This window comes from Chiloscyllium punctatum, chromosome 11, assembly GCF_047496795.1.
Source record: "Chiloscyllium punctatum isolate Juve2018m chromosome 11, sChiPun1.3, whole genome shotgun sequence".
In the NCBI taxonomy this organism is placed as follows: domain Eukaryota; kingdom Metazoa; phylum Chordata; class Chondrichthyes; order Orectolobiformes; family Hemiscylliidae; genus Chiloscyllium; species Chiloscyllium punctatum.
The window spans coordinates 22066804-22093988 of record NC_092749.1 but is presented as its reverse complement, the minus strand read 5'-3'; the positions used below and the strand labels follow the sequence as shown (position 1 = coordinate 22093988).

General features: G+C 40.9%; 1 protein-coding gene across 6 annotated transcripts in view; it reads right to left on the bottom strand.

Moving 5' to 3' along the window:
- LOC140482816 (RAC-gamma serine/threonine-protein kinase) overlaps positions 1-27185 on the bottom strand; it is a 457507-nt gene that overhangs the window by 186008 nt on the left and 244314 nt on the right. For all 6 annotated transcript variants that reach the window (XM_072580470.1, XM_072580467.1, XM_072580468.1 and 3 more), the window contains one exon: positions 6359-6470. In XM_072580470.1, the coding sequence (XP_072436571.1) occupies positions 6359-6470 (112 nt within the window). The remainder of the gene's footprint in view (positions 1-6358; positions 6471-27185) is intronic.

The following is a 27185-nucleotide window of genomic DNA, read 5'->3' as shown; positions in this document are numbered from 1 at the left end:
TTCTCTACAAACAGCAAAGAGGAAGAGAAAATATCAATGTTGGGGCTTATATAAAGACAGCACATTTAGGAAGACAATAATATCACTGTACTAGTAATCCAGAACCTCAGGTTAATGTTCTGGGACATGAGTTCGAAATGCTGAGATGTGAAATCAATAAAAAGTAAAAACCTAATTCAATTATGACCATGGCGGCACAGTGGCTAACAGGGATCTGAGTTCAATTCCACCCTAGGGCAACTGTCTTTATGGAGTTCGCATTTTCTTCCAATGTTTGCATACATTTCCTCCAGGTCCTGCAGTTTCCTGGTAATTTTCCTGGATAGGGTAGGGTGGATTTGGGGTAGGATTCTCTTTGGAGGGTCTGTGTGGACTCAGCTGGCCAAATAGCCTGCATCCATACTGCAGGGATTCTATTCTATAAATACCATCAATTGTTGTAAAAAAAACATCTAGTTCACTAATGCCTTTGCTATCCTTACTCTGCTATCCTTACCTGGAGTGCATTATATGTGACTCCAAATCCACACCAACATGGCTGACTCTAAACTGCCTCTGGGCAATTAGGGATGGGAAATAAATGCTTGTCTAGCCAGGGATGCTCACAACCCGTGAATTAATAAAATAAATTAGTAAGGTATCACAAGTATATACAATCTTCTGATCAATTATATCAACTCTAACTTAAAACTGTAAAGAAATAAAGTGAATATTTGCAGAGACATTAAGTGACAAAAAAAATCTCAGCACTCAGCAAAAAGGAGATCAAATAAAGGGATCAAAAGATTGCCCTAGATAAGCTGTAAATAAGAACAACAGCACCAGCATCAACAGATACCGCAGCTGAGGTTATGACCTGATATTGTTCAACTGAATGTTGAGTCTGGAAGTAGGTAAAGTAGCTGAATTGGCTAAATGGCTGGCTTGCAAGGCAAGGACATATTAGGGATAGTCAACATGGTTTTGTGCGTGGGAAATCATGTCTCACAAATTTCATTGAGTTTTTTGAAGGAGTAACAAAGAGGATTGATGAGGGCAGAGCAGTAGATGTGACCTATATGGACTTCAGTAAGGCGTTCGAAAAGATTCCCCATGGGAGATTGGTTAGCAAGGTTAGATCTCATGGAATCAAGGGAGAACTAGCCATTTGGATACAGAACTGGCTCAAAGATAGAAGACAGAAGGTGGTGGTGGAGGGTTGTTTTTCAGACTGGAGGCCTGTGACCAGTGGAGTGCCACAAGGATCGGTGCTGGGTCCTCTACTTTTTGTCATTTACATAAATGATTTGGATGCGAGCATAAGAGGTACAGTTAGTAAGTTTGCAGATGACATCAAAATTGGAGGTGTAGTGGACAGTGAAGAAGGTTATCAGATTACAACAGGATCTTGATCAGATGGGCTAATGGGTTGAGAAGTGGCAGATGGAGTTTAATTCAGATAACTAAGAGGTGCTGCATTTTGGGAAAGCAAATCTTCACAGGATTTATACACTTAATGGTAAGGTCCTAGAGGGTGTTGCTGAACAAAGAGACCTTGGAGTGCAGGTTCATAGCTCCTTGAAAGTGGAGTCACAGGTAGATAAGATAGTGAAGGCAGCATTTGGTATGCTTTCCTTTACTGGTCAGAGTACTGAGTACAGGAGTTGGGAGGTCATGTTGCAGCTGTACAGGACATTGGTTGGGCCACTGTTGGAATATCGTGTGCAATTCTGGTCTCCTTCCTATCAGAAAGATGTTGTGAAACTTGAAAGGGTTTAGAAAAGATTTACAAGGATGTTGCCAGGATTGGAGCATTTGAGCTATAGAGAGAGGTTGAACAGGCTGGGGCTGTTTTCCCTGGAGCGTCGGAGGCTGAGGGGTGACCTTATGAAGGTTTACAAAATTATGAGAGACATGGATAGGATAAGTCGACAAAGTCTTTTCCCTGGGGTGGGGGAGTCCAGAACTAGAGGGCATAGGTTTAGGGTGAGAGGGGAAAGATATCGATACAGAGGGTAGTACGTGTATGGAATGAGCTGCAAGAGGAAGTGCTGCAGGCTGGTACAACTGCAACATTTAAAAGGCATTTGGATGAGTATATGAAGGGTTTGGAGGCATATGGGCAGGGTGTTGGCAGGTGGGACTAGATTGGGTTGGGATATCTGGTAAAAACAATGACTGCAGATGCTGGAAACCAGATTCTGGATTAGAGTGGTGCTGGAAAAGCACAGCAGTTCAGGCAGCACCTGAGGAGCAAGAAAATCGATGTTTCGGGCAAAAGCCCTTCATCAGGAATACAGGTAGAGTACCTTAAGGGTGGAGAGATAAATGAGAGGAGGGTAGAGGTGGGGAGAAAGTAGAATAGAGTACAACGGGTAAGTGGGGGTGGGGAAGAAGGTGATAGGTCAGGGAGGAGGGTGGGGGAAGGTAGCAAAGTGTATAATGGGTGAATGAGGGTGGGGATGAAGGTGATAGGTCAGAGAGGAGGGTGGAGTGGATAGGTGGAAAGGAAGATAGGCAGCTAGGACAAGTCATGGGGACAATGCTGAGCTGGAAGTTTGGAACTGGGGTGAGGTGGGGGAAGGGGAAATGAGGAAACTGGTGAAGTCCGCATTGATGCCCTGGGGTTGAAGTGTTCCGAGGTGGAAGATGAGGCCTTCTTCCTCCAGGTGTCGGGTGGTGAGGGAGCGGCGGTGAAGGAGGCCCAGGACCTCCATGTCCTCGGCTGAGTGGGAGGCGGAGTTGAAATGTTGGGCCACAGGGCGGTGTGGTTGATTGATGCGGGTGTCCCAGAGATGTTCCCTAAAGTGCTCTGTTAGGAGGCGTCCATTCTCCCCAATGTAGAGGAGACCACATCGGGAGCAACGGATACAATAAATGATATTGGTGGATGTGCAGGTAAAACTTTGATGGATGTGGAAGGCTCCTTTGGGGCCTTGGATGGAGTTGAGGGAGGAGGTATGGGCGCAGTGCAATTCCTGTAGTGGCAGGGGAAGGTGCCAGGACAGGAGGGTGGGTTATTGGGGAGCATGGACCTGACCAGGTAGTCACGGAGGGAACGGTCTTTGCGGAAGGCGGAAAAGGGTCGGGAGGAAAATATATCCCTGGTGGTGGGGTCTGTTTGGAAGTGGTGGAAATGTCGTCGGATGATTTGGTTTATGCGAAGGTTGGTAGGGTGGAAGGTGAGCACCAGGGGTGTTCTGTCCTTGTTATGGTTGGAGGGGTGGGGTCTGAGGGCGGAGGTCCGAGATGTGGACGAGATGCGTTGGAGGGCATCTTTAACCATGTGGGAAGGGAAATTGCGGTCTCTAAAGAAGGAGGCCATCTAGTGTGTTCTGTGGTGGAACTGGTCCTCCTGGGAGCAGATACGGCGGAGGCGGAGGAATTGGGAATACGGGGGGATGGCATTTTTGCAGGAGGTAGGGCGGGAAGAGGTGTAATCCAGGTAGCTGTGGGTGTCGGTGGGTTTGTAAAAAATGGGATATCTGGTCAGCATGGACGGGTTGGACCGAAGGGTCTGTTTCCATGCTGTACATCTCTATGAATCTATGACTCTAAGTGTTGCAGATCCTGTACTTACATAGGAGAAGTAATGGGAAGAGGAGATGATGTGCTGGAGAATGGATCATGGTGTAGGCTGCAAAAATGGCCAAGATCAACCACTGAATTTAAAGGCACCAAGGTGGTTGATGGGGACAAGAGAAAACCTGTCAGGGTTCTGGAAGGGAAGGCAAAGGGTGGACGTATAGAGTTTGTGTAACAAGAGATATAGTTGTAGCCTCCGTAAACCATGGGAAAATGGAAAACTCAGCTGAGGAAAACCGTAGAAATAATCAGAGGGAAAGCTATCCTACGTTCTGAAATAATATTTCATTATCCTGAAAGAGAAAGCATATACCTGCTCATTATTATACTGCAATTTCTGTAATCCTACTTTGACTGCTGCATTCCTTACACTTCAATACAAGTATTTCAACAGTTGTGAAACAGATCTATACAAATGCAAGTCTATGGTTGTCTTTCACATGGATGGGAGAAAAGATGACTGCACTGGAAGGGATGACTAGGTTGAAAATAAATTGTCAAGTGTTACTTCCTTGAACCACCGAAATCCATTCGGTGCAGTAAAAGTCACAGTATCATTTGCAGAGGGAGTTCCAGAATTTTGACCTATCAAAACTGAAGAAATTCCCACATATTTTCAAGTCAGGATTGTGAGAGTCTTTGAGGGAACTTGCAGGTGTTTCTAAGTGTCTTCTGCTGTTGTCCTAGATTGTGTTGGTTGTGTTTGCTGGTGCAGCCAGACAAACCTCTGAATTTCTGCAGTACATCTTTGAGATAATGCACAGTACTGCTAATAAGTATTGGTGATGGAAGGAATGAATGTGGATGGAGTGCTAATCAAGTGAGCTGCTTTGCCTTAGTTCATTCATCACCTGCTGCAGACTAAGCAGCTGTGTCTTTTAGGAGCTGACTGGCTTGATCAGTATGGTACTATGAGCCCTCTTGGTAATGCACATTAAAGACACCCAACCAAAGTACACTCGTGCCTTTGCCACTCTCAGCACTTCCTTCAAGTGGTATTCAATGTAAAGGAGTACTGACTTATTGGGGGGGGGGGGGGGGAATATGTGATAACCGTGAGGTCAATTTGCTCATTTTTGGCCTGATCACATCAGACTTCATGGAGTCCAAAGTTAATGTTTAGGATCCCAAAGCAACTCCCTCCCAAATGTATACCACTGTGCCATCAATTCCACTGGCTGTGACCTGCCAGTGAGACTGAGACTGGACATACCAGGGATAGTTATGGTGTTGTCGAGGATATTGTGTGTCAGGTATGATTCTGAGTATAGCAACCAGTCTATGAGACAGCTCTCCCAATTTTGGCACAAACCTTCAGATGTTAGTAAGGAAAACTTCCATAGGGCAATAGGGCTGGGGTTGTTGTTGAGAGTAGGATGCTGGAAAAGCAGGCTCCTCGTATGCTGCCTGACCTGCTGTGCTTTTCCATTACCCCACTCTCGAATCTGAGCTCCAACATCTGCAGTCCACACTTTCTCCTGACCTTGTTGTTGTTGCTGCATCCAGTGCCAAGACTAATATCAGCTGGAATGTTTAGTTTCATTTCATCTGTTTTAAGAAACGTAGATGTTGTAAATTCGAGGAAAATATTTTCACAGACAGGGCTTTTTCTTTGTTACTATAGTTATTCTTTATACCTCCTTTTCCAAGACCATAACATTATCCATTATCACAAATTCAGATATTTTCGTCTTCCTCCTGGATCAATAAAGTACATCTAGAAAGACATGCATAGTGACCTGAAACCTCTTGTGACAAGCCTGAAGAGAGTTGTAACCTAATAAGGCCCTTAATCACTTGAACTGTTAGGAATTAGAGAACTCCCCCTTCTATATCTCATGCAAATGAATGAGTTGTGATGGTCAATAAGAGGTAATGGTGCATTTAAATCAAAAGATAAAAGATCAAGTATTACATATGAATAAAAGCTTCAAGGATAGACTCAATAAATGTAATGGGGGCTGGATTTGTCAACTGATATGGTAGTTTTAAATGTGATCTAAATACAATTTAGAGAAATAATACTTTGCATCTTACATAGTGAAGAGATTATGGCAAACATTTTGCATGTTTAGAGTTTGTCACTCCATTTGTTGAAACACAACATGAAGGCTCCTCAAATGATAAAAAGTGGAGAAAACGTCAAGGTATGGAGTGAAAGCAGGAATATGGTAAATGAGCTACAGGATCAAAGATTATTATTTGAACGACACGGCAGGCTTGAAGGGCCAAATTAATAATTTCTACTCCTAATTTGTGTTTCTATACCAATATTCAATTTGTAATTGCAAATGCCTCAAACCGTACATTGTTCTGAAACCCTTTATTTTCTAGTTAAGCATACAGGGTAACCCATTCCAGAGAGAGATTAGATAAACATTTTCTTACAGACAGTCACGAGTATTGGGAGCTCACTTCTTTAAAAGACTGTTGAAACAGAGGCTTTGAATAGTTTTAAGGCAGACACTGATAGATTCTGTATGAGCATGAGTGTGAAAGGTCATCAATGAGGTTGGCAGGAGTGTAGAGTGAAAAGATCAGCAATGATCTTACTAAATGGTAAAGTAGGGCTAGACAGGCTGAGTGGCCTGAAAGGCCTGCTCCTAATCCTATTCCCATATTTCAGCTGACTGCATTCACATGCAAATTAAGATTTATCTTTGATTGGGCAAAGTGTATTTGGAACATAAACACTAGTAATTATAATTAAATTTTATTTTACAATCATTGTCAAATATTACACTTCTGAACAATTTTAAAGATAACTACAACAGATTTTAAGTATCACTCACACCTTTCTTCAGGTGAATCCACATGGAACGTCCTCTCTATGACGGTGGTCCACTGCAAACATCTAATTATAAATGTGTTCGGTCTCGGTCGTTCTGTTTTCATTAGCTGGCATTCTGCAAAAAAACGGTTTATAAGTTATCTTCAATTCCACGGCTTCAACTTCACATTAGTTAATAATGCTCTTCAGTTATTCCCTATACAGCACTGCTATCATGATAGAAAATCTGAACAGTGATCAGTGACACATATTTTCTCATCTCCAGTATTCAATAAAGACAGTGACTGGTATAGATGACAGAATTCAAAATAATGCCAAATTAACAAAACTTCAAAGTTGTGCACTAACAGTTTAATTTGTTAGAAATCTACACAAAGGCTACAAAAATAGTGTTTAATGTCATACTAAATTTGAATGGTGTTTCAAAATATATCTATTGCAAACAACTGAAGTTCAGATTTTTGTTAATTAGGATAGCACACCTTCTGCACTAGGCATTATTCATATTTACAGTTTAGAACATCAAATTAACACAAATTTCTAACTACAAGTAATTGAGAGTAATTTTAGCTGTCATTCCATACTTATAAATATCGTCCACAAAATTGAACCCTCAGGGTAAAATTAAAGCAATATTTAGAATTTCTTCAAGAAAGCACAAATGGAAAAGAAATTAGCTTTACTCTGGGCATTAACTGGAATGAAGTCCATGACACACTGGATCATAAAATGGCCAAGACCTTCCGAATTCCATCTGAATGGATGTAGCCAATAGTCATCCTATTAAGATTACCAATTTACCTATCAACAATTATTTTTTAAAAATTCATTCATGGGACAAGGTCATTGCTGGCTAGGCTTGAATTGTTTGCTCATTACTGATTGCCAGGATAGCAGTTTAGAGACAGACTAGATAAGGATGACAGGTTTCTTCCCAAAAGGACATTGTGATCTGGATGGGCTTTTCCGACAATTGATAATGGATCCACAGTTATATTATTTCAAAATGGATTTAACCTAAATTCCACCATCTGCCATGGTGGGATTAGAACCTGGGTCCCCAGAATATTACCTGGGTCTCTGGATTAACAGTCCAACAATAATATCACTACTTTTGTTGCCTCTCTAGTATGTCCTACATTATAGGAAGCTAGCTAGGAATTTACTCAGTGCAGAATCAATATTGGAGGTCACAATGTGTCTTTCTTTTTACAGTAATAACTACAGTATTCCAGCAAATAAAATACTTAAAATTTCCAAAAGCCACTTGGCTAATGATCAAGTTATGGTAATTATTTAAGGTAATACAGAAGAAGAGGTATTTTATTGAAGCTTTTTGTCTTGCACTCATTGGAAGGTTTGCAAGAATACTATGCAAGGGGAAACAACATGTATGAGAAGGGACTGCTGCTTTGTTCTCAATTAGACTCTTTCTGGAGAAGTGCTGTCATGGAGAATGCAACAGCTCGTAACTATAATATTTAGATAGAGGCAAGATCTGTTTTAAATACATAAAAAGGAAAACAGAAGCCAAAGTGAACATAGGCACCTTGATAAATGAGGCAGGGGAAAATAATAAGGGGGGACTTAAAGGAATGGGCAGAAGAGTTGAATGCATACTTTGCAGCGTCTTCACAGTAGAAGACACTAATAGCATTCCAAAATTACTAAATAGTTAAGGGGCAAAAGGAGGAGAGCAGATAAATAAATACAATAACCAATACTAGAGAAAAAGTACTAATGAAACTAATGGGGCTAAAGACCACAATGACCCAGGGCCTGATGGAATCCAAGGATATTAGAAGCAGCCAGACAGATTGTGGATGACTGGTAACAATTTTCCAGGAATCCTTAGATTCTGGAAAAGTCCCAGACAACTGGCATTTTTCCAATGGAACACTTTTATATAAAAAGGAAAGGAGACAAAAAAAAACTAACTATTGGCCAGTTAGCGTGACATCTGTAACTGAAAATGTCTATTGTAAACAATACAATAGCAAAACATTTTAAAAATCATAATATGATCATGCAGAGTCCGATCAGACCTCGTGATGGGGAAGTTATACCTGACAAATTTATGAGAATTCCTTGTGAATGTAACAAACAGGATAGATAAAGGGGGAGCAGTGCATGCAAAATAATTGGAATTTTGAAAGTTGTCTGATAATGTCACACACATTAAGCAACTTAAGCCCATGGTGTAGGAAGTAGGCATATTAGTATAGATAGAGGACTGGCTAACTAATAGGAGATAGAGAGTTGCAATAAGGGGACATTTTCAGGATGAGAACCTATAACCAGTATTGTGCCACAGGGATTAGTGCTGGAGACACAATTTACAATATACATTAATGAAGTGGATGCAGAAAGTGAATATACTATAGCCAAGTTTACAGATGATACAAAAATAGATGGGCAAGCAAGTAGTGAGGATGGCAAAAAGAGTCTGCAGAAGAATATGACAGGTTAAGCAAGTCGGCAAAGATTTTGCAGATGAAGTATAATGTAGAAAAATGACAGGTCATGTACTTTGGCAGGAAAAGGAGGAGCTGAATATTACTTAGATGAAGAAAGACTGCAGAAAGCTATAGTACAGAGGGATCTGGGAATCCTCAACTCTAAATCACAAAATCACGGATTAACGTTGAATGGGCAAATGGAATGCTGGTCTTTATTTCAAAGGGAATGGAGTATGAAAGTAGTGATGTTTTGGGAAAACTGTTACAAGGTACTAGCCAGACTACCCATTATCTAAGAAAAGAAGAACTGGCCTTGGAGGCAGTCCTGAGAAGGCTCACTCGACTGACACAGGGACTGTTGTTTGACCAGATTAGGCCTGTAGTTGTTGAATTTAGACGAATGAGAGGTGACTATATTGAAACATACAAGTTTGGTATGGGACTTGACAGGGTAGGCAAAGTTTGTTTCCCTTTGTGGGACAGTCCAGGACCAGAGGGCATAATGTCAAAAAAGTGATGACACATTGAAGACAGAGATGTGGAGGAACTCTTCACTCAGAGGATATTGAATCTATGAATTATTTACCACGGACTCCTACCAAGGATGGATTATTAAATATATTCAAAATTGAAATAGGCAGATTTTTAGTCATTACAGAAATCAAAGGTTATGGAAAACTACAGAAAGTGGAGTTGAGGATTATGAGTTCAGCCACGATCTCATTGAATGGCAGAGCAGAGTCAACGGGCAGAATGCATATCATTACATAAAGCAAGTATGGTTCAGGTGGAGGCAGGTTCAATTACAACATTTAAAAGGCATCTGGATGGGTATATGAATAGAAAGGATTTAGAGGGTTATGGGCCAAATGTTGGCAAAACGGGACCAGAACAGATTGGGATGTCTGATCAACTTGGACAGAAGGGTTTATTTCCATGATGAATGACTATGACTTAGCAGGTCTGGCATCACTGGACCTAAAGCATCAACTCTGATTTCTCTCCACAAATGCTGCCAGAACTGTTGAGTTTTTCCAGCATTTCTTGTTTTTGATTCTGATTTTCAGCATCTGCGATTCTTCCAGTTTTTCAAAACATGGGATCATAGAATCCCTACAGAGTGGAAACAGGCCCTACAGCCCAACAAGTCCACACCGACCCTCCAAAGAATAATTCACCCACACTCTTTCCCTACTACTCTACATTTACCCCAGACTAATGCACCTAACCTACACATCCCTGAACAGTATGGGCAATTTAGCATGGCCAATTCACCTAGCCTGCACATCTTTGGACTGTGGGAGGAAACCGAAGCACCCGGAGGAAACCCACGCAGACACGGAGAGAATGTGCAAACCCCACACAGATACTCGCCCGCGGCTGGAATCGAACCCGGGTCCCTGGCACTGTGAGGCAACAGTGTTAATCACTGAGCCACTGTGCCTTTTCTTCACAGTTCAAATTTAGCTAAACATGAATTAGCATAGCTAACAGGTGAAAAAGAAATAGGAAATATATTCAAAATAATGTAAATCTCAATGGTGTGGAGGAATGAAAGGACACAGAGTGAAGATTTTAAAAACTACTGTGGAAAATCTCAGAGGGCAAGTGAAAATCTGATTTTTACATAGACCATTTAGAAGATACAGCATAATTACAGGCCATTAGGTCCACTATTCTGCCAGCAGTGAAACTTTACACAAGTCTTTCCTGCCCACACATCTCATCTCAGTATATGTATTTTTTTTCACACTGCCATTAAGTTTTGTATTAAAAGTAAAATTATTTTCCTCAACCACTTCATGTGATACAGGGTTCCACATGCTAAGTACCCTGAAGAAAGAAATGTACCATCATTGTACTTCTGGATGCATTAATAAACATTTTGTATTTATTTTCTTCAGATCCACCCAATCAATCCATTCACAATTTTAAAGTTCAATATGCTCAATATTTTCTAACAGCTTTTAGCTTTCACATCTGATATCATCCTTACAAATTTTTCTGCAATTTCTCCAGTGCTTTTATCTTTTTACAGCATGCAGATGTGAACTGCACACAATACTAAAAGAGCAACCTGACCAAGGTATTATACAACTTTAAGTACTTCTGAATTACATACCCTAGAAACACAGAATACAAATATAAGATGATGACATTGAACTTTATTGGTTAATCAATAATTGAATACCACATAAATTTGCATCAATTACAGAAGAATGGGAAATGAGAACCATGGGAAATATACAATTTTTGTAACCAGTTCGAGGACACATACAGGTTGAAACAGTGTATGTAGCAATGGCTATTCAAATTAAATTTATGTAAAGTAATACACCTTGACAATAAGAATACAGATTTAGTTGAAAAGTTCACAAAATGAATATTACTGATAACAGACTGGGAGAATCGAAAAACCTTGTACTAAATATATTAGTGCAAATAATTATTGAAGGGTAGATATTCAAATCATTTAAGAAAAAAGAGAAAATATTGCAGGTACACAATCCTTTATCTGAAATCCTTGAGGCCAGTTGTTTTTTGGAATTTTTGGGATTTCGGAATAAATGACATTTTCACAGTGAAATTTAAAAAAATCACCCAACAGCAGACACGTGTGAATAGTACGAGCGCTGAGACACAACTGATGTCTGCTGAGTGACGTGGTTCGAATGGCTGTGGAGTTGGGTCACTTGTTCGCGCGCCAAAATGATGCTCCACACTCCATGAAAACAAATTCGGATTTCGGAGATCCTTGTATTTCGGAATTTCGGATACAGGATTATGTATCTGTACTTTGAATCTAGAAAGATCTGATCGTCAGTAAGTGAATGCATAATTAGATCACAAAAAAATTCAGGTCTGATAAACTGTTTTATTCCCCTAATGTACCTTAATCAGCCCTGACAGAAACACAGTTTGCCTACAATAGTGACAATGACTAATCTGAAGCAACCTAATCCAATCTGTTGATCCTAATGAGTTGGTTTAGACCATGACAAAATTTCAAAGGCAGCAACATGACTGGAGAAAACATTTCAAATTATATTTAGATTTCCAGTTATCTCATCTTTGAATACAGTGCACCATTAAGAAAAACAAAACAGGAACACCATGGTTCCTATTTTACATAGCTGCATTTGACACTTTTTTTAAAATGCACTCCTGTAACCCTTCATACAGTGAAAGTTAGTTTGGAAAGTCCAATAGACTTTAAGAATTTTAATCACAAATACTTAAAAACCACATTAAGGATTCAAATACACTCAAGAGTTGTGAAATGTTGCCTTTATTTAGTGTAAATATGTTGGCCTCAATGTTTTCCCTTGCCTTTACGAGCTCCTCTTTCTTAGCTATCACAGAAAGCCACAAACCTATTTTTTTCTCCCATACTGCCATTTTCAGGTGTTTAAGAAAATTTGTTTTTAAAAAGTACATAATTCTTAGTTAGACTTAGTTTTCAAAACCATTAAGCTCACCAGCAGTCATGCGGGTAGCTCTTATATAACGTGATGGTTGCGTTCTTGTGCAACCCCACATTTTAGAAAAATCGTGCTTCAGAACCAGCGCTTAAAGTGTTGGCAATGTAATCGCCTTACAGTCAACACATGTTTTAAAAGTTCGGACTTTAGAAACAGTGTCCCCAATTTGTAAATCGCTTTACAGTGAATACATGTTAATGAAATGTGAATTATAGCAGAATAACCTGTATCTCAATTCACAATTTAAAAAGGACAATACTATAACTGAAAAAAGAATCTGTGACGGAGGTTTGATCTCAGCTGAATAAATTTAAAATACTATGGTCTGAATCTTACATTATTTTGGCTTAGCAGGAGTAGCATCAGATTTGGAGGAGTGAAAGTCGCCATGAGACCGGGCAGTTTTGTCACCATATTTTATTAAACTCATCACGTAAATTGCCACTGCCAACCAAATGGAGAGAATCACATTGGATTTCTGTCCCATCTTACCACACACCGTCCCCGAAAGAACTTACTCAATCACCAGGCATCCATCATAAGACTAATATCCTTGTGCACATGCCATTGTCAAGAACTTGCATTACATTTCGGGAAACATTGGGAAGTGGCATCTGCTCTGCTCATAACTGGACAGATTTGGCTGAAGAGGGCAAGTTGCTACCGAGGGACCCGGACGATCCATTGATGGGTAGTGCACAAGTAGTACTGTCCTCTTTCGAAAGAATAGAGGGAGGAGGTCGCATCACTGCATATGCCTACCTGGTCAGTGCCCTGTCCGGGGTTTAGAGGACCGGACAGCAATGCCAAAAGAAGATCAGTGACTTCTCTGTACTGCCAGAGTGATGTTATATTCTGCACTCTGCTACTTCATACTTCATTCTATCTTTGCCTCTGCATTCACCTCCCACGGAGACTTCTGTGCTAACACACCCACTCTGCTGCGTGGAACATCATCTGGAGCTCATTTCCCTTAGCACCCCCACACCCCCACCCCACCAATCTTTCCACAGCACTAATCCCTGTGTTGCCTTTTATCCCTCAGGACACTTCATCACTTGCCCACAGGCACCAGCACTAATAGCCATGCTATTCATTTGTATCTAATCCATTTGCACCATTATGTTGTTACGACACAGAGTAAACCCTCCTGCTTAATTTAAACCAGCAACACAGAAAAGATTTATCCCATGCCGTAATCTGTGAAAATTCGAGAGGCCAAGAACTATTTTAAGTAAAAATTAACAACTTTATTTCTTAATGCATAATAGAGAATAATTAACAACTATTTACAACTTGTCCGATAAAAGCCCCCAATAAGATTTACTAAAAATTCAAGCTTTCAAAACCAGCCAGCTGTCAAATCTTCTATGTGGAACTTCCTGTTTTCTTCTTCTTAGGGATTATGCTTCACAGGTCACGCATTAGTAAAGGTACCTGTTAGGAGAGCTATTTTTTGGGCAGTCACTATATGCTGGTGGCGTGGCAGTTTTCCTCCCAACTGTTCAATTTTCCCCGGTCTTATATTCCTAAAGCACTGGATTGTGTCATTCGTCTTTAAGACTGTCAATATACTAAATTCAAACTGGACTGGAGTTTGGTATTTCATGGGAGTATAATTTAAACTGATTTTGCCTAATTCAAATCTGTTTTTGTCTCCAGGCAACCAGCTACCCTAGTAACTGAACCACATGTTACATTGTATCTTATTCAGAACACTTGGTGCCGTTAGGTCGTTCTGCTAGCTTTTAACTCTCTTAAAGGTACAGTACACCCACATCTTCATAACAATGTCAATACAGGAAAAGAACACCCTCAACAGAGTACAGTGATGATGAACTGGTGAGGTGGTTCTGATATTAGTCTTTACCCACCTACAAGGAGCAGATACTCGCCCTGGCTGGACAGGACTGAAACAGTCCTGTGGGATGCAGAGTTATCCATGTGCCAGCAAATGAGTAAATACCACTTGCAATAGCACTAAAATGTTGACATTTGCCTGGTGCAGCGTGCTGCATCAGGCATTGCTTCTAACTGTTGGAAACACCTCCTGCCTCTTCAGTGTTACAGCTGCACCCATTATGTCCAGTGCCTGAGCCAAACAACAACCATTTTCTCCTGAAGAGACCTCAAACTCAGAAGAAGACATTGTTCAAGCATGCAGAAACCATTGGCAAGGCTACCATTTGGACTCCGCACCAACAGTGATACCGAACGTTTGGTGGGTTCGACAGACAAAGGGAGTGTGTGATGGGAGGTTGGTCCCAGAGGATCTTATATCCACTGTTGCACATATGAGTGAAAGAGAATTACCCCAGGCCACAGGTACTTGAAGTAGTGCCAGTGACTAGGCTCCTTCAGAGCCCATGGCAGAAGACCGTGTGGTTCCAGCAATGAGGAACTTCATGGACCTGTTGAATGATGAACAGGATTAGCCAACATTCGGAACAATATGACTCTCCATGCTGAGAATCAGGGCGGTGCAGCTAATTTAGTGACCATCTGGCTGTCTCAATTAACAGTTTGGCAGTTACAATGGAGACAGACCCAACCCTCTTGGATGTTCAGGACTATCATTGACAAAGCAACTGCAAGACGGATGCAGGGGAACCTTGGCTACTGTCCAGGTGCCCCATGCTCAGTGGAGACTGGGCAGCTGGAGAACCAGCCACACTCTGGTAGACTCAAAGAGACTGCAGAGGTGGCTAGGCCCTCCTTATCCATCTTGTTCACCCCACTCTAATCCTTGGAAGTTCCGATTAGGAAATAACACCTTGCCTCAGGCATGATTACCCTTGTCATGCTGGCCCTTCTGAACAAAAGCATCCCAGTATCACCTCCAGAAATATTCAGGGCTACTGTGAAGCAGGGGTCCACAACCTGATCTGCACAACAGGGGAGCTCAGTAATGTGGGGCAGGAAGGGGAGAATACAGGTTTGAGAGAGTATGGGGGTTAATGGCTGACACTTAAGTACATTGTTTGGGTTTGTAATAAATTTGTTTTTCAATGGTCATGTGGTCCCCAGTGTAGTGCCTGGGTGTTTAATTGCACCTGAAAACATCACTCCGCAGTCACCAAGGATGAAATATAGTTAAGTATACAATGAGTTCCAACAACATCATGTTGAAGCAGGATTAGCAATGCATTTACTTGACACCTTAGGTCCCTTGCCATTTAACATTGCCCAGTTTTTGGCTGGCGAATTATGCAGTAATGTCTATTTCAGGCAATCACCCAGCAGTGATGGTGTCAGGAAAATGTAACGCAGTAAGAGTCAGTGCCGCACAATGGCGAGAGACCCTAGAGTCTACATGCTCATACCATCAACATCTCATGTATACAATGCCAATGTTCTTCCATTGAAGGCTCAGTGACCAAATGTACCTGCAGCTCCTTCCCTTACACCTTAGCTCACTTACCTCTCCCAACTTGACTAACCAGAATCGGCCAACACCTACATAGACCTCCAACTTGTGGCCGCACCTTTCCCTGGTGTGCTTTGCTTCACAAATTTGATATTGCAGAGTGCAATGTCAGGGCCATAGCATAAATGCCTGGTGGGTACTCATTGCTCCTTAAAAGTTAGGTGGCAGTGACATTGGTGAAAGAGGGTTTGTGTCTGGTGTTAATGGGTCATAGCTTGATCTGCAGTTTGGCCGATCGTTTGAGCAAGTGGCAAGCTCAATCCGGCATTGATTTCCAAGTGAAATTTTTCCCCAATGGCTAGTTGGACTTTTAACAGGTTATTTAACAAGCAATGCTGAGTATCAATTGGGAACCTGCAATGCCACTGCAAGAGTCTTGCTACACAGCTTAAGATGGCAGGGGCTGCTGCGGCAGGACAATCTCATGTCAGGGTGATCATTTCATCTTATTCTATTATACATCTCACCATAGCCCAAGATGTTCAGTTTCTTTAAGAATGCACTTCTTATTTTCATTAAACTGTTAATAGCCATTGGATAGAGAGAACACAAACTACCAGTAGTACATAATGTAAAACAAATAGCAACACAATACACAATAGGATATTGAAAAAGGCTCATGTCCTCCCGATTCATTAGGTCTGGTTTTATGGTTTTGATGAGGCTTATAATGCTCACTATTACTTATTTGCAAATTTGGCATCAGTAACTGCATAAATTTAGGTAAATTTAAGTTTCTGGAAGTTTCTGTCCCATATGTAATATTGTTCTAAAAGACTCTCAAACAGTATGTAATAATTAAGAATTCACAAACATATTGAATGGTGCAATGTTCCTGGACCTTCCTCATATACAGGCTGACTAAACTCATCAAAAATGTTAGACATTGGCTATTCAATGTAGGTACCTGGTAACAGTGTAATAATTTTTAAAGTCAAACATCCTCTCTTGAACTGAAAACTGCAATTTACAGTTCTGGAGTTTCATTCCTTCAGTTTCTAATTGTTGAAAATTATTTATCTATTTCTCCAAGCTTCCATGCGATTTTTCTTTCCTTCTATTATTTTCTACTTTTAGTATCTAATTTGACATCAAATTGACTGTACAATCATTTACTGGTTCAGATTGTGCTAGCAATTAACAACTCTTTGGTTTAATTGATGAAGGGAATGCAAAGATTTAAAGCCTGTAGAGGGTGTTATGCCATTTGGATGTCTGGCTGTCAGCAATTTACCATGTAAAACACTGAAGAAATTCCATGGACAAATGCAGATTTAACGGATGAGAAACACTACTCTTACTTACTGCTCACAGCAAAAATAGAGCTTAGAAGGTAGCAAAACACCGTAAAACAGTAAAACAAAATATTTAAAGAGATCCTGGCATAACTGTTCGAAGTAAAACTTGGGACTTCTCCAAAGGGATATCTTTTAATGGTTACTTCACAATACAACTTTGCAAAGTGGGAAGACGCAAACCTATTGAAAACTAGAATAACAATGGACTCATTCTCGTGAAAAATGTTCTCCAGTCGAGAACATAGAATAAAGCATCACTGTGACATGGGGGCTGTCACTGGTGTTAAAAATAAAAGGGGAGGACATTTTTTCTGTAATTCTGCAAATATACTGTTAACTAACAGTATTCCAAAATTACAAAATAACTAAGGAGCAAAAGGAGTACAGAAACTAAATACAATAATTATCCCTAACAAAAGGTGCTGGGGCAACTAATGGTGCTAAAGATTGATAAATCCCCTGGACCTGATGGGATGCATAACAGAATAGTACCAGTTACAGCAATAGTGGATGTGTGGCAGTAATCTTCCACAAATCCTAAAGTCCTGGAAAACTCCTAGGGAATTCAAAAACACTTTTATTTAAAAAAAGGAAGATGTAAAAAAGGTGATGAGGGCAAAGAAGCGGATATGATCCATATGGACTTCAGTAGGGCGTTTGACAAGGTTCCTTACGCTAGACTGGTTAGCAAAGTTAGATCTCATGGAATACAGGGAAAACTAGCCATTTGAATACAGAACTGGCTTGAGGATAAAAGACAAACGGTGGTGCTGGAGGGTTAGTTTTCAGATGGGAGGCCTGTGACCAGTGGTGTGCCACAAGGATCAGTGCTGGGTCCACTGTTTTTCATCACTCATATAAATGATTTGGATGTGAACATAGGGAGGTATAATTAGTAAATTTGCAGGTGACACCAAAATTGGAGGTGCAGTGCACAGCAAAGAAGGTTACCTCAGAGTCCAGTAGGATCTTGATCAGATGGGTCAATGGACTGAGGAGTGGCAGATGGAGTTTAATTTAGATAAATGTGAGGTACTGCATTTTGGAAAGATAAATCAGAGCTCGGCTTATACACTTAATGGTAAGGTCCTGGGGAGTGTTGCTGAACAAACAGATCTTGGAGTGGAGGTTCATAGTTCCTTGAAAGTGGAGTTGGAGGTAAATAGCATAGTGAAGGCAGCGTTTGGTATGCTTTCCTTTATTGGACAGAGCATTGAGTACAGGAGTTGGGAGGTTGTGTTGCAGCTGTACAGGACATTGATCTGGCCACTTTTGGAATATTGCCTGCAATTCTGGCCTCGGAAGGATGTTGTGAAACTTGAAAGGGTTCAAAAAAGATTTACAAGGATGTTGCCAGGGTTGGTGGATTTGAATTTTAGGGAGAGGCTGAATATGCTGGAGCTGTTTTCCGTGGAGCATCGGAGGTTGACTGGTGACCCTCTAAAGATTTATAAAATTATGAGGGGCATGGATAGGATAAATAGACAAAGTCTTTTCCCTGGGATGGGGGAGTCCAGCACTAGAGGGCATAGGTTTAGGGTGAGAGGGAAAAGATATAAAAGGAACCAAGAGGCAACTTTTTCACAGAGGGTGGTGCGTGTATGGAATGAACTGCCACAGGAAGTGGCAGAAGCTGGTACAATTATAGCATTTAAAAGGCATCTGGCTGGGTATATGAATAGGACTGGTTTAGAGGGATATGGGCCAAGTGCTGGCAAATGGGACTAGGTTAGGATATCTGGTCGACATGGATGAGTTGGACTAAAAGGACTGTTTCCGTGCAGTACATCTCTATGACTCTATAACTACCTGTATTCATTTAGATACACTAATATCTTCCAGTTCCATGCGCAACTAGCCACTGCGGTCCTACTCTTTCCCAAGTTGTCCTTCTACCTTAATGTACTTGGAAATTAATTGAAGATTTTCCTTTATTTTACCTGCCATTATTCTTTCATGCCACTTTTTTGCTCTCCTAATTTCTTTTTCATGTTTCCCCTTACACATTTGCACTCCTCTAGGGCTTCTGTCACAGGCCAGCATTTTTCTCTTGAGCCAATCCTGTCCGTAGTTCTCCTATAACACCATAGTTGTGTTCCAAGCTAAACTTCATTTAATAGAAATAAGGGCGCCTACGTGAAAAGTGGGGTTGGAGCAGACTGGCAAAAAATATCACTCACGATCGCTCAAAAACCACCCAAAAGCCTGAATGAAGATTGAAATCATATTTATTAATCAAACAAAAGTAAATATGACACAATATATTTTAAAATGTAAGAAAGCTGGTCTCTGTAAAGTACTTCTCACAGAAAATTCCTCTGTCGGCAGCTGACATCGGCGTATGCGCAGTATGACACAAAGACCAGCCCAGAGACTGCGCATGTGCAGAACGACACACGACCAACACCGACATCGCACACGCGCAGAATGGTACGGCGATTCCGGCTCAGACATCAGCACATACACGGAACAGCACAATGACCAGCACCAACATTGAGCATGCGCAGAAAGGCACAAACACCGGCACATGCACAGAATGGGAGATGCCGGTGTTGGACTGGGGTGTACAAAGTTAAAAATCACACAACACCAGGTTAGAGTCCAACAGGTTTAATTGGAAGCACACTAGCTTTCGGAGCGACGCTCCTTCATCAGGTGATAGTCCCCTGATGAAGGAGCGTCGCTCCGAAAGCTAGTGTGCTTCCAATTAAACCTGTTGGACTCTAACCTGGTGTGTGATTTTTAACAGAATGGGGCAGACTTTGGCGCATGCGCAGAATGGCGTGGAGATTTCGGTGCAGATATCGGCACATGCACAGAACAAAGCAAAAGACCAATCCCCGCTGGATTCGCAACATTGCCAACTGAGTTAAGTGTTCTCGAAATTACTGTTCCCTAATTCTTCAGCAAAGTTGTACCTAAATCGCACTGACGAAATGCGCATTATCCCAGAACTACCTGTATATCCATTGATATCTATGGTTTTCTGGATTTGTTGGTCCCCGCTTTTTTTGTCTTTATTGGAACATGTAAGCCTTGCACTGTCCCAATTTCCTTCTTGAATTTGACACAGATTTACATCAAAGTATCTGCTCCCAATCTGCACTGGCCAAATCGTATCTGACCTCACTAAAATCAGCTTTCCCCTGTTTAGAACTTTGATTTTAGGTTCAACCTTGTCCTTTTCCATAACAATCTTGAATCTTGTTTGCTGTCTGCAAAATTATCCCCTACTGATGTTTCTAACCACTTCAGTACCTAAAACTAAGTTTAAGACCACTCCTCTTCTAAGGTCTTCAATGTACTGCCTTAAAAAGCACCTCAGATGCATTAAGAACTCTGCTCAATCTAAATCTTTCACACTATAACTATCCTAATTAATTTTTTGGAAGTTGAAATTCCCTGTCATCACTACCACTACTAGTACAACTTCAGAAATTTGCCTACATATCTTTTCTCAGACTCTTTGGAGAAAGGTCAAATTCAGAAATCTATGAGAATCTTTGACTGTGGGATAGAATCTAAAAATGTACAGTCAACATATCAGGAGTTTCATGTTTATTTGCAAGGAGTGGCAGAAGTTTGTAACTCTTCCACAAACATATTACAAAAAGTACCTTTGAAATGGCATCAAATAGCATGTATTAGTTTCCGATTTTAACTCAATAATAGCTTAGTTAACATAAATCCCAACAGTTATTGGGCAAAGGCAAATTAATATGAAGATAGATCATAGATCAGCCATAATCTTACTGAATGACAGGGCAAATTTGAAGGGGTAAGTGACCAACTCCTTTATTTTATGTCCTTAAAAGTGTGCGTTAGTTAATGCTTTGTTTACAGCAAAATAATAGTCTGCATTTTGCAGTCAGCAGCAAAGCAACAGTTGCTGATCTCAATGAAAAGTATCCACTTAGATCCAGCAATCTCTGTAGTGAGAGTTTGCGCTTTACTGATGGCAGTTTAAACCTGGTGTCAGGTTTTAACATGCAGCAATGATGTCATCAAGTAATGATGTAACGAGCATGTAAGCCACCAATCACCATACAGTGGGAGAACCATACAGCACAGAAACAAACCTCTTGGATCAACTAGTCCATGCTGACCAGGTTTCCTAAACTGAACCAGCCCCATTTGCTAGTGTTTGACCCATTTTCCTCTAAATTCTTCCTATCCTTGGACCTGTCCAAATTTCTTTTAAATGTTGTAATTGTAACCAGCTCTATGACTTTCTCTGGCAGCTGGTTCCATATATGCAACACACTGTGTGAAAGAGTTTCCACTCAGGTCCCTTTTAAAGCTTTCCCCTTTCATCTTAAACTATGTCCTCTAGTTTTTGACTCCCCTACCCTAGGGAAAAGACCTTAGCCATTCACCTCACCTATGCCCCTCATAACATTATAAACTTTTATACATTCATCCCTCAGCATCCTGCACTCCAGGGAAAATTTTGCTCTGATTTGTCTTACCAAAACGTAATACCTCACATTTATCTAAATTAAACTCCATCAGCCATTCCATGGTCCAATGGTCCAGTTGATCAAGATCACATAGCACTCTTAGATAAACCTTTTCACTGTCCACTACACCAGCAATTTTGGAGTCATCCGCAAACTTAATAATCATGCTTCCTGTGTTCTCATTCAAATCGTTTTATAAATAATGAATGATAGTGGACCCAGCACCATGAGGTATTCACATGCAGCAGGAATTTACAACCACATAATATCATTCACCTTAAATTATATTTTCTCATTCCAAAAATCTATCTGTTTCAGTGACATAATGTTATGCCTGGCAGTTTCACTATTGTCCCTATTAAATTCAGCCATCAAGATACAATTACTTTATGCTGTAATGCATAAGGCAGCAAATTAAATTATCTGCATATTGATCAATGCAAGCAGTATAGCATAAGATATACCTTTCCTAGCACCTACTGTATTATCTGAAATAACAAGGAAAGTAAGTAAACCACCCAATTGATCAGCTCTGTTAATAATGGATTTCTGTGGATTGCCACCTTGCTGTGGGGGGAGAGGTTTGAGTGTTCCATTAATCCCGACAGCAACGCTATCAGCACTTCTCAAGTCCTGGTAGTCACCTATGATGATAAGATGAGGGGGGAGGAACCAGACAAAACTCAATCCAAAACAAGTCCTCAACAGCAATTCAAGCAGAAGATATTTGCACGATATGAACGGCTGTGACAACAGATGAAGGCTGTAGGCAGAGAGCCCGAGTTATTGAGTTTTTCTTGCCCCTGAATTGAATCTACTTTCAGTCAAGAATCATGTGTCTGCTATATATGTTCTCCTTAAACAGTTGGACTAATATGTAATTTTGAATTACAGAACACATTTACTACACACTAGAAAAAAGTATGGCAAGGAAGGATAAGATAATTAAGAATATTTGCCTTAACATCAGTAAATTTGTATAAACAGAACACCAAGTGATAACATTCATGGCAGCTCCTTTCCGAAATTAAACAATGTTTAATTCTGACCTCAGAACGAAAATTGGTATCAATTAACTTCCCTCCCGAATTATTATCCTTCACTTTTATCTGTCTAGTTCAGAACATGCAGTGCTTTTGTTAACTTTTGTGTTTGTGACAGTAATGCCTTTGTAAACCTGTGTATAAAAATAGTCTGTTTTTGATAGTACGACGGAGTAACCTGCCAGGACTCTTAAAAGAAGAGCAATTTCTATTCTCCTGGATTCATAGAATCCAGTTAGCTTGACTTATAGATATCATTGTTATATTGTAACAGTGATGCTATTAGTAAATGAAGGGAATGATTAAAATTAAACTAAACTGTAAGAGTCTTTTTATTCCAGACCACCAAAGGGTACGATCTCCAGGACGAACCACGAGAAAGGCTTACAGATCCGTAGTCCACAATGGATTCCCTGAGCCATCTCAAATTTGTACTTTAACATTTGGTGCAGCGAGCAGGGTTCCAACAAGGGCTACGTTTGAGTGAAACTGGAAAAGAGGAGCTTCACTTAAGAGTCGGACTTGAGGCCAGTGGGCCCACAAAGTAAGATTATACCTTGATTGCTCTCGGTCTACATCTTTGTGATGCTTCCCCCATTTCACTCTCACAGTACCCTGACGGAACCCAAAATGAGATTGTTTAAATCGGTACTAAAAACAGAAACTGTCAGGGTTTTAGAAGAATGCTTTGCAGAAATAATTAGTCTTGTTGTTCATTGTCGAGTTGTTATCTTCTAAAATGTTCATTATGTGTGCGAGAGAGAGAGAAAACGAGACAGAGCGAAGTTTAATCCTTTGAAATTCGTTTTGGATGTACATTTGCTTGTTGGTGAGGGAATGTTTGTGTTTTGTGTTGGTGTTTTATGTTTTGTGGGGTTGGTGCCCCTGTGTTTTGTGGGGTTGGAGACCCTGTGTTTTGCGAGGTTTGAGCCCCTGTAGTAATTGGGGTTGCAGCCCCTGTAGATCAGTAGTTTGTGAAGGTTTAAAGTAAGTAGGATAAGTATGGGTACAACTCTAGATAAAACAAAGGACAAATGTAAGTCTGTATTCTAACTATGAGAAACAATTAAGGGAAATATCAACCACAGCTACTCAACAGAATAAGGATTGGCCTCTAGGAGGCACACAGGATTTAAATCTACTCATTAAAATTGAACAAGGGATTTGGAAAAAAAGAAAGGGAAGTAAGCAGAAAGAAGCCATATCAGCGTAGAAAAGTGTAGCTAGGGAAAAATGGGAAAAATCCATGCAATCAACATGCAAAACTGTATTAAAAGGGGAATTAGTCCATTAACTGAGGAAGGATCTGAACTAAATTGGACAGAACTAAAATGCAAATGCGAAGCGAATGATTTAGAAGCAGAATTGAATTGGTTAGGGAGAAAATAGTTTTAAAAATAAAAAGGACAAAGACTGTTCCTTATACCCCACCCTCCCCTCTCCCAAAGACCCATTACTAGAGAATCCTGATCCATCTGCGGATGAGAAATGGGACACTGATTTGGAGGAGGAAATATTTTACACCTCCCATCCTGTCAGCCGACCTCCTCCGACTCCCCCCTCAAAACTCACCTACAATACAACCAAGACAAACACGCTTCATAAAACAAAAAGTCGCCTGAACTCCCCTCCCTACTCTGAGGACAAACATGCCAAGGCCCATGCCCTTCCCCCAACTGTTCAGCTAAATAGGGATTCAGTTTGTCACAACCCCATAGTCCACCGCACAAGGAGTCAATTAAAATTAAAATGTGGAAAAAACACTCAAGGAACTCCTTTGATTTTCACTGCCCCTATACCAATAAATCCCAAAGACACTGATGAATTGCAATCAAAGTTTCAGGACCTTTAATATCAGTCTTTGCAATCACTCTGATGTGGGAGAGTCAGCAAAATTTCCCAAATAGAAGAGTGCCTAATCCATAGGCCCTAAATCCGGGACAAGCCCAAATTGTGGATCATTATCAACCAAGTAAACCTCAGGAACTCTCAACCACTTAAAATAAGGCTCCAGATTATGGCAAGAATCCGGACGGATTTGTTAATTACATTAATAGAACTAGGACCATTTATAATGCTGCCTCCCAAGACCTACTTCACCTCACAGAATGCACCCTTTCCCCTGGGTTGAGTTCTTAGAAATTTTACAATGTAATAATCATCCCCAGCTTGTAATCCAGCACCAGGCCAAACCTAACAGATCAGATTGGATTATTATATATCTCCGCCAAGCAGTGTATTATGCAGTTGATGTGAGTAAAGTTTTAACATGTAAACCCAGCTCAGGCGAAGGGGCTGAAGAGTACCTTACCCATTTTAAGGAATGCTATGGCGCTTAGTCTGGTGGCGCTAACTACTCACAAAGGCGATCACCCAATTTAATGCCCTATGTATGACCGCCTTATCTGATCAGGTAGAGAAAGATACTAAAACCCACAACATCCACTGGCAAGATGCCAAGGTTGCATAATTCAGCCAAGAGGTTTGTTACTTCTGGGAACTAAAGGATCCTAACAATAAGGCTACCATCAGCAAGGTCAAGACAGAACTTGCCCAAACTACAGGGGCCAGACCTAAATTCAGGATTCAAAATAGACCTTTCCGTCTGCAAGATCAGTCAGGCTATCAAATGGAACCCTCATACTGTCATCTAATACGGTAGGACAGTTGGACTGGTACCATGCATTCACAACATCCCAATGGACCTTGGGGTCCTCCTATGAATATTCCCTAACAGTCCATGATGCCCCTTACTCCCTATACATCCTCTTATTACTCTTCACCGCCTCCCCCACCCCCTAAAATCTCCCAACAATCACACGTTTGTTTCAATTGTAATCAACCAGGACACTGGTCCAAGAACTGTCCTTTCCCAAAGCAACCCTCAGTTGATTGCCAGAGTGGAAGCAGCTGGCAACCTCTTGGTTGCCCTCTCCAGGAACCTCATCAGGTTGCCCCTTTTACAGCACAAAACCTTTTTCATCATTGACACCTGTGCTGCAGCTGTTTTCACCCAGCAATATGGTTCCTCTTGACGCCCTGTTGCATTTTATTCTACTAAGCTTGACCGTGTTGCTCAGGGTATGCCTTCCTGCAACTATATTCTCAAACTATGGTCGTGGTTCTTCTTCTTCTATCTCTGCAGAGGGTAAACACATGTCAGGATATGCGTTTGTCACTTTCTCCCATTCAATAGAAGCTTATTCTGTTGATCCATCCTGTTCTGCCCAGCAAGCTGAACTTCTTGCTCTCACCTGTGCCTGTATGCTTGCTAAAGGAAAGTCAGCTAATATCTATACTGATTCCTGCTATGCTTTTGGATATGCCCATGGTTTTGGTCAAATCTGGCAGCAGCATGGCTTCCTTGCCTCATCAGAAACCCCTATACTCAATGCTTGTGTTGGTAATCTCCTCAGTGCTCTCAATTGGCAATTATCAAATATTCTGCTCACTCCTCTGATTCTTTTGATGTCAGTAAAAGCAACAACACCACTGATGCAGCTGCTAAGAAAACAGCTTTTGAACAAATGACAAATACGAAACCAAAGGGAGTTTCTCTTATTTCCTCTTCTGATACCCCGACCATGCCTGACCCAGAACAAATATGGACGCATCTGGGGGATGCCTCTGATGAGGAAAAACAAAGATGGATGAACCATGGTTGTTAAGTAACTAGTTACAATAAGCTTTGGGTTACGCCGGGAGGACAGACATGTCTGCCCAACTCAATTTTGCCTATTCTAGTTGATTATGTTCATACCCTTATGCATGTAGGTAAGGAGGAAATGGTGAACAGAATTCTCCAAACTTGGTGGAATCCCCACCTGCAAGAAAAAGCAAAACAAGCAGCTGCAAATTGCCTAATTTGTCAAAAGCATAATCTCAGGAAGGAGTAAAGTGTCCAGAGGTGAAACTCCCTTGCCAAGTGCACTTTTTGATACTATCCAGTTAGATTTTATAGAATTACCTAGATGTCATTGTTATAAGTATTGTTTGGTGATAATTGATGTATTTAGAAAATGGACTGAAGCTTATCCCTATACTGACTGCACAGCAACAACTATTTGTAAAATTATATTAAGGGAAATCATACCCAGATTTGGAATACCAGTACGGTCTCTTCTGTGTGGAGCTAAACAAGGCACTATATAAGAGTTTGAATATAAATCAAAAATTCCATTGTGCAAACCATCCCTGAGCAGCAGGAATTGTAGAAAGAGCCAATGGGACCTTCAAAGGTCAGCTAAGCAAGTTGGTAGATGATATAGGCCTTAATTGGCTGCAATTACTCCCAATTGCCCTTTTTAATATAGAATGTAGAACACAGAAAAGTACAGCACACAAAAGGCCCTTTGGCTCATGATGTTGTGCCAAGGGTTAATCCTAATGTAAAATAAAATAACTTAACCTACGCACCCCTCAGTTCACTGCTATCCATGTGCATGTGCAGCAGTTGCTTAAATGTCCCAAATGACCCTGCTTCCACCACCACTGCTGGCAACGCATTCCATGCATTCACAACTCTCTGTGTAAAGAACCTTCCTCTGACTTCCCCTCTATACCTTTCTCCTAATATCTCCTGCCAGTCAATCCTGCCCTGCGGAAAAGTCTTTGGCTGTTGACTCTATCCATGCCTCTCATTATCTTGTCTACCTCGAAGG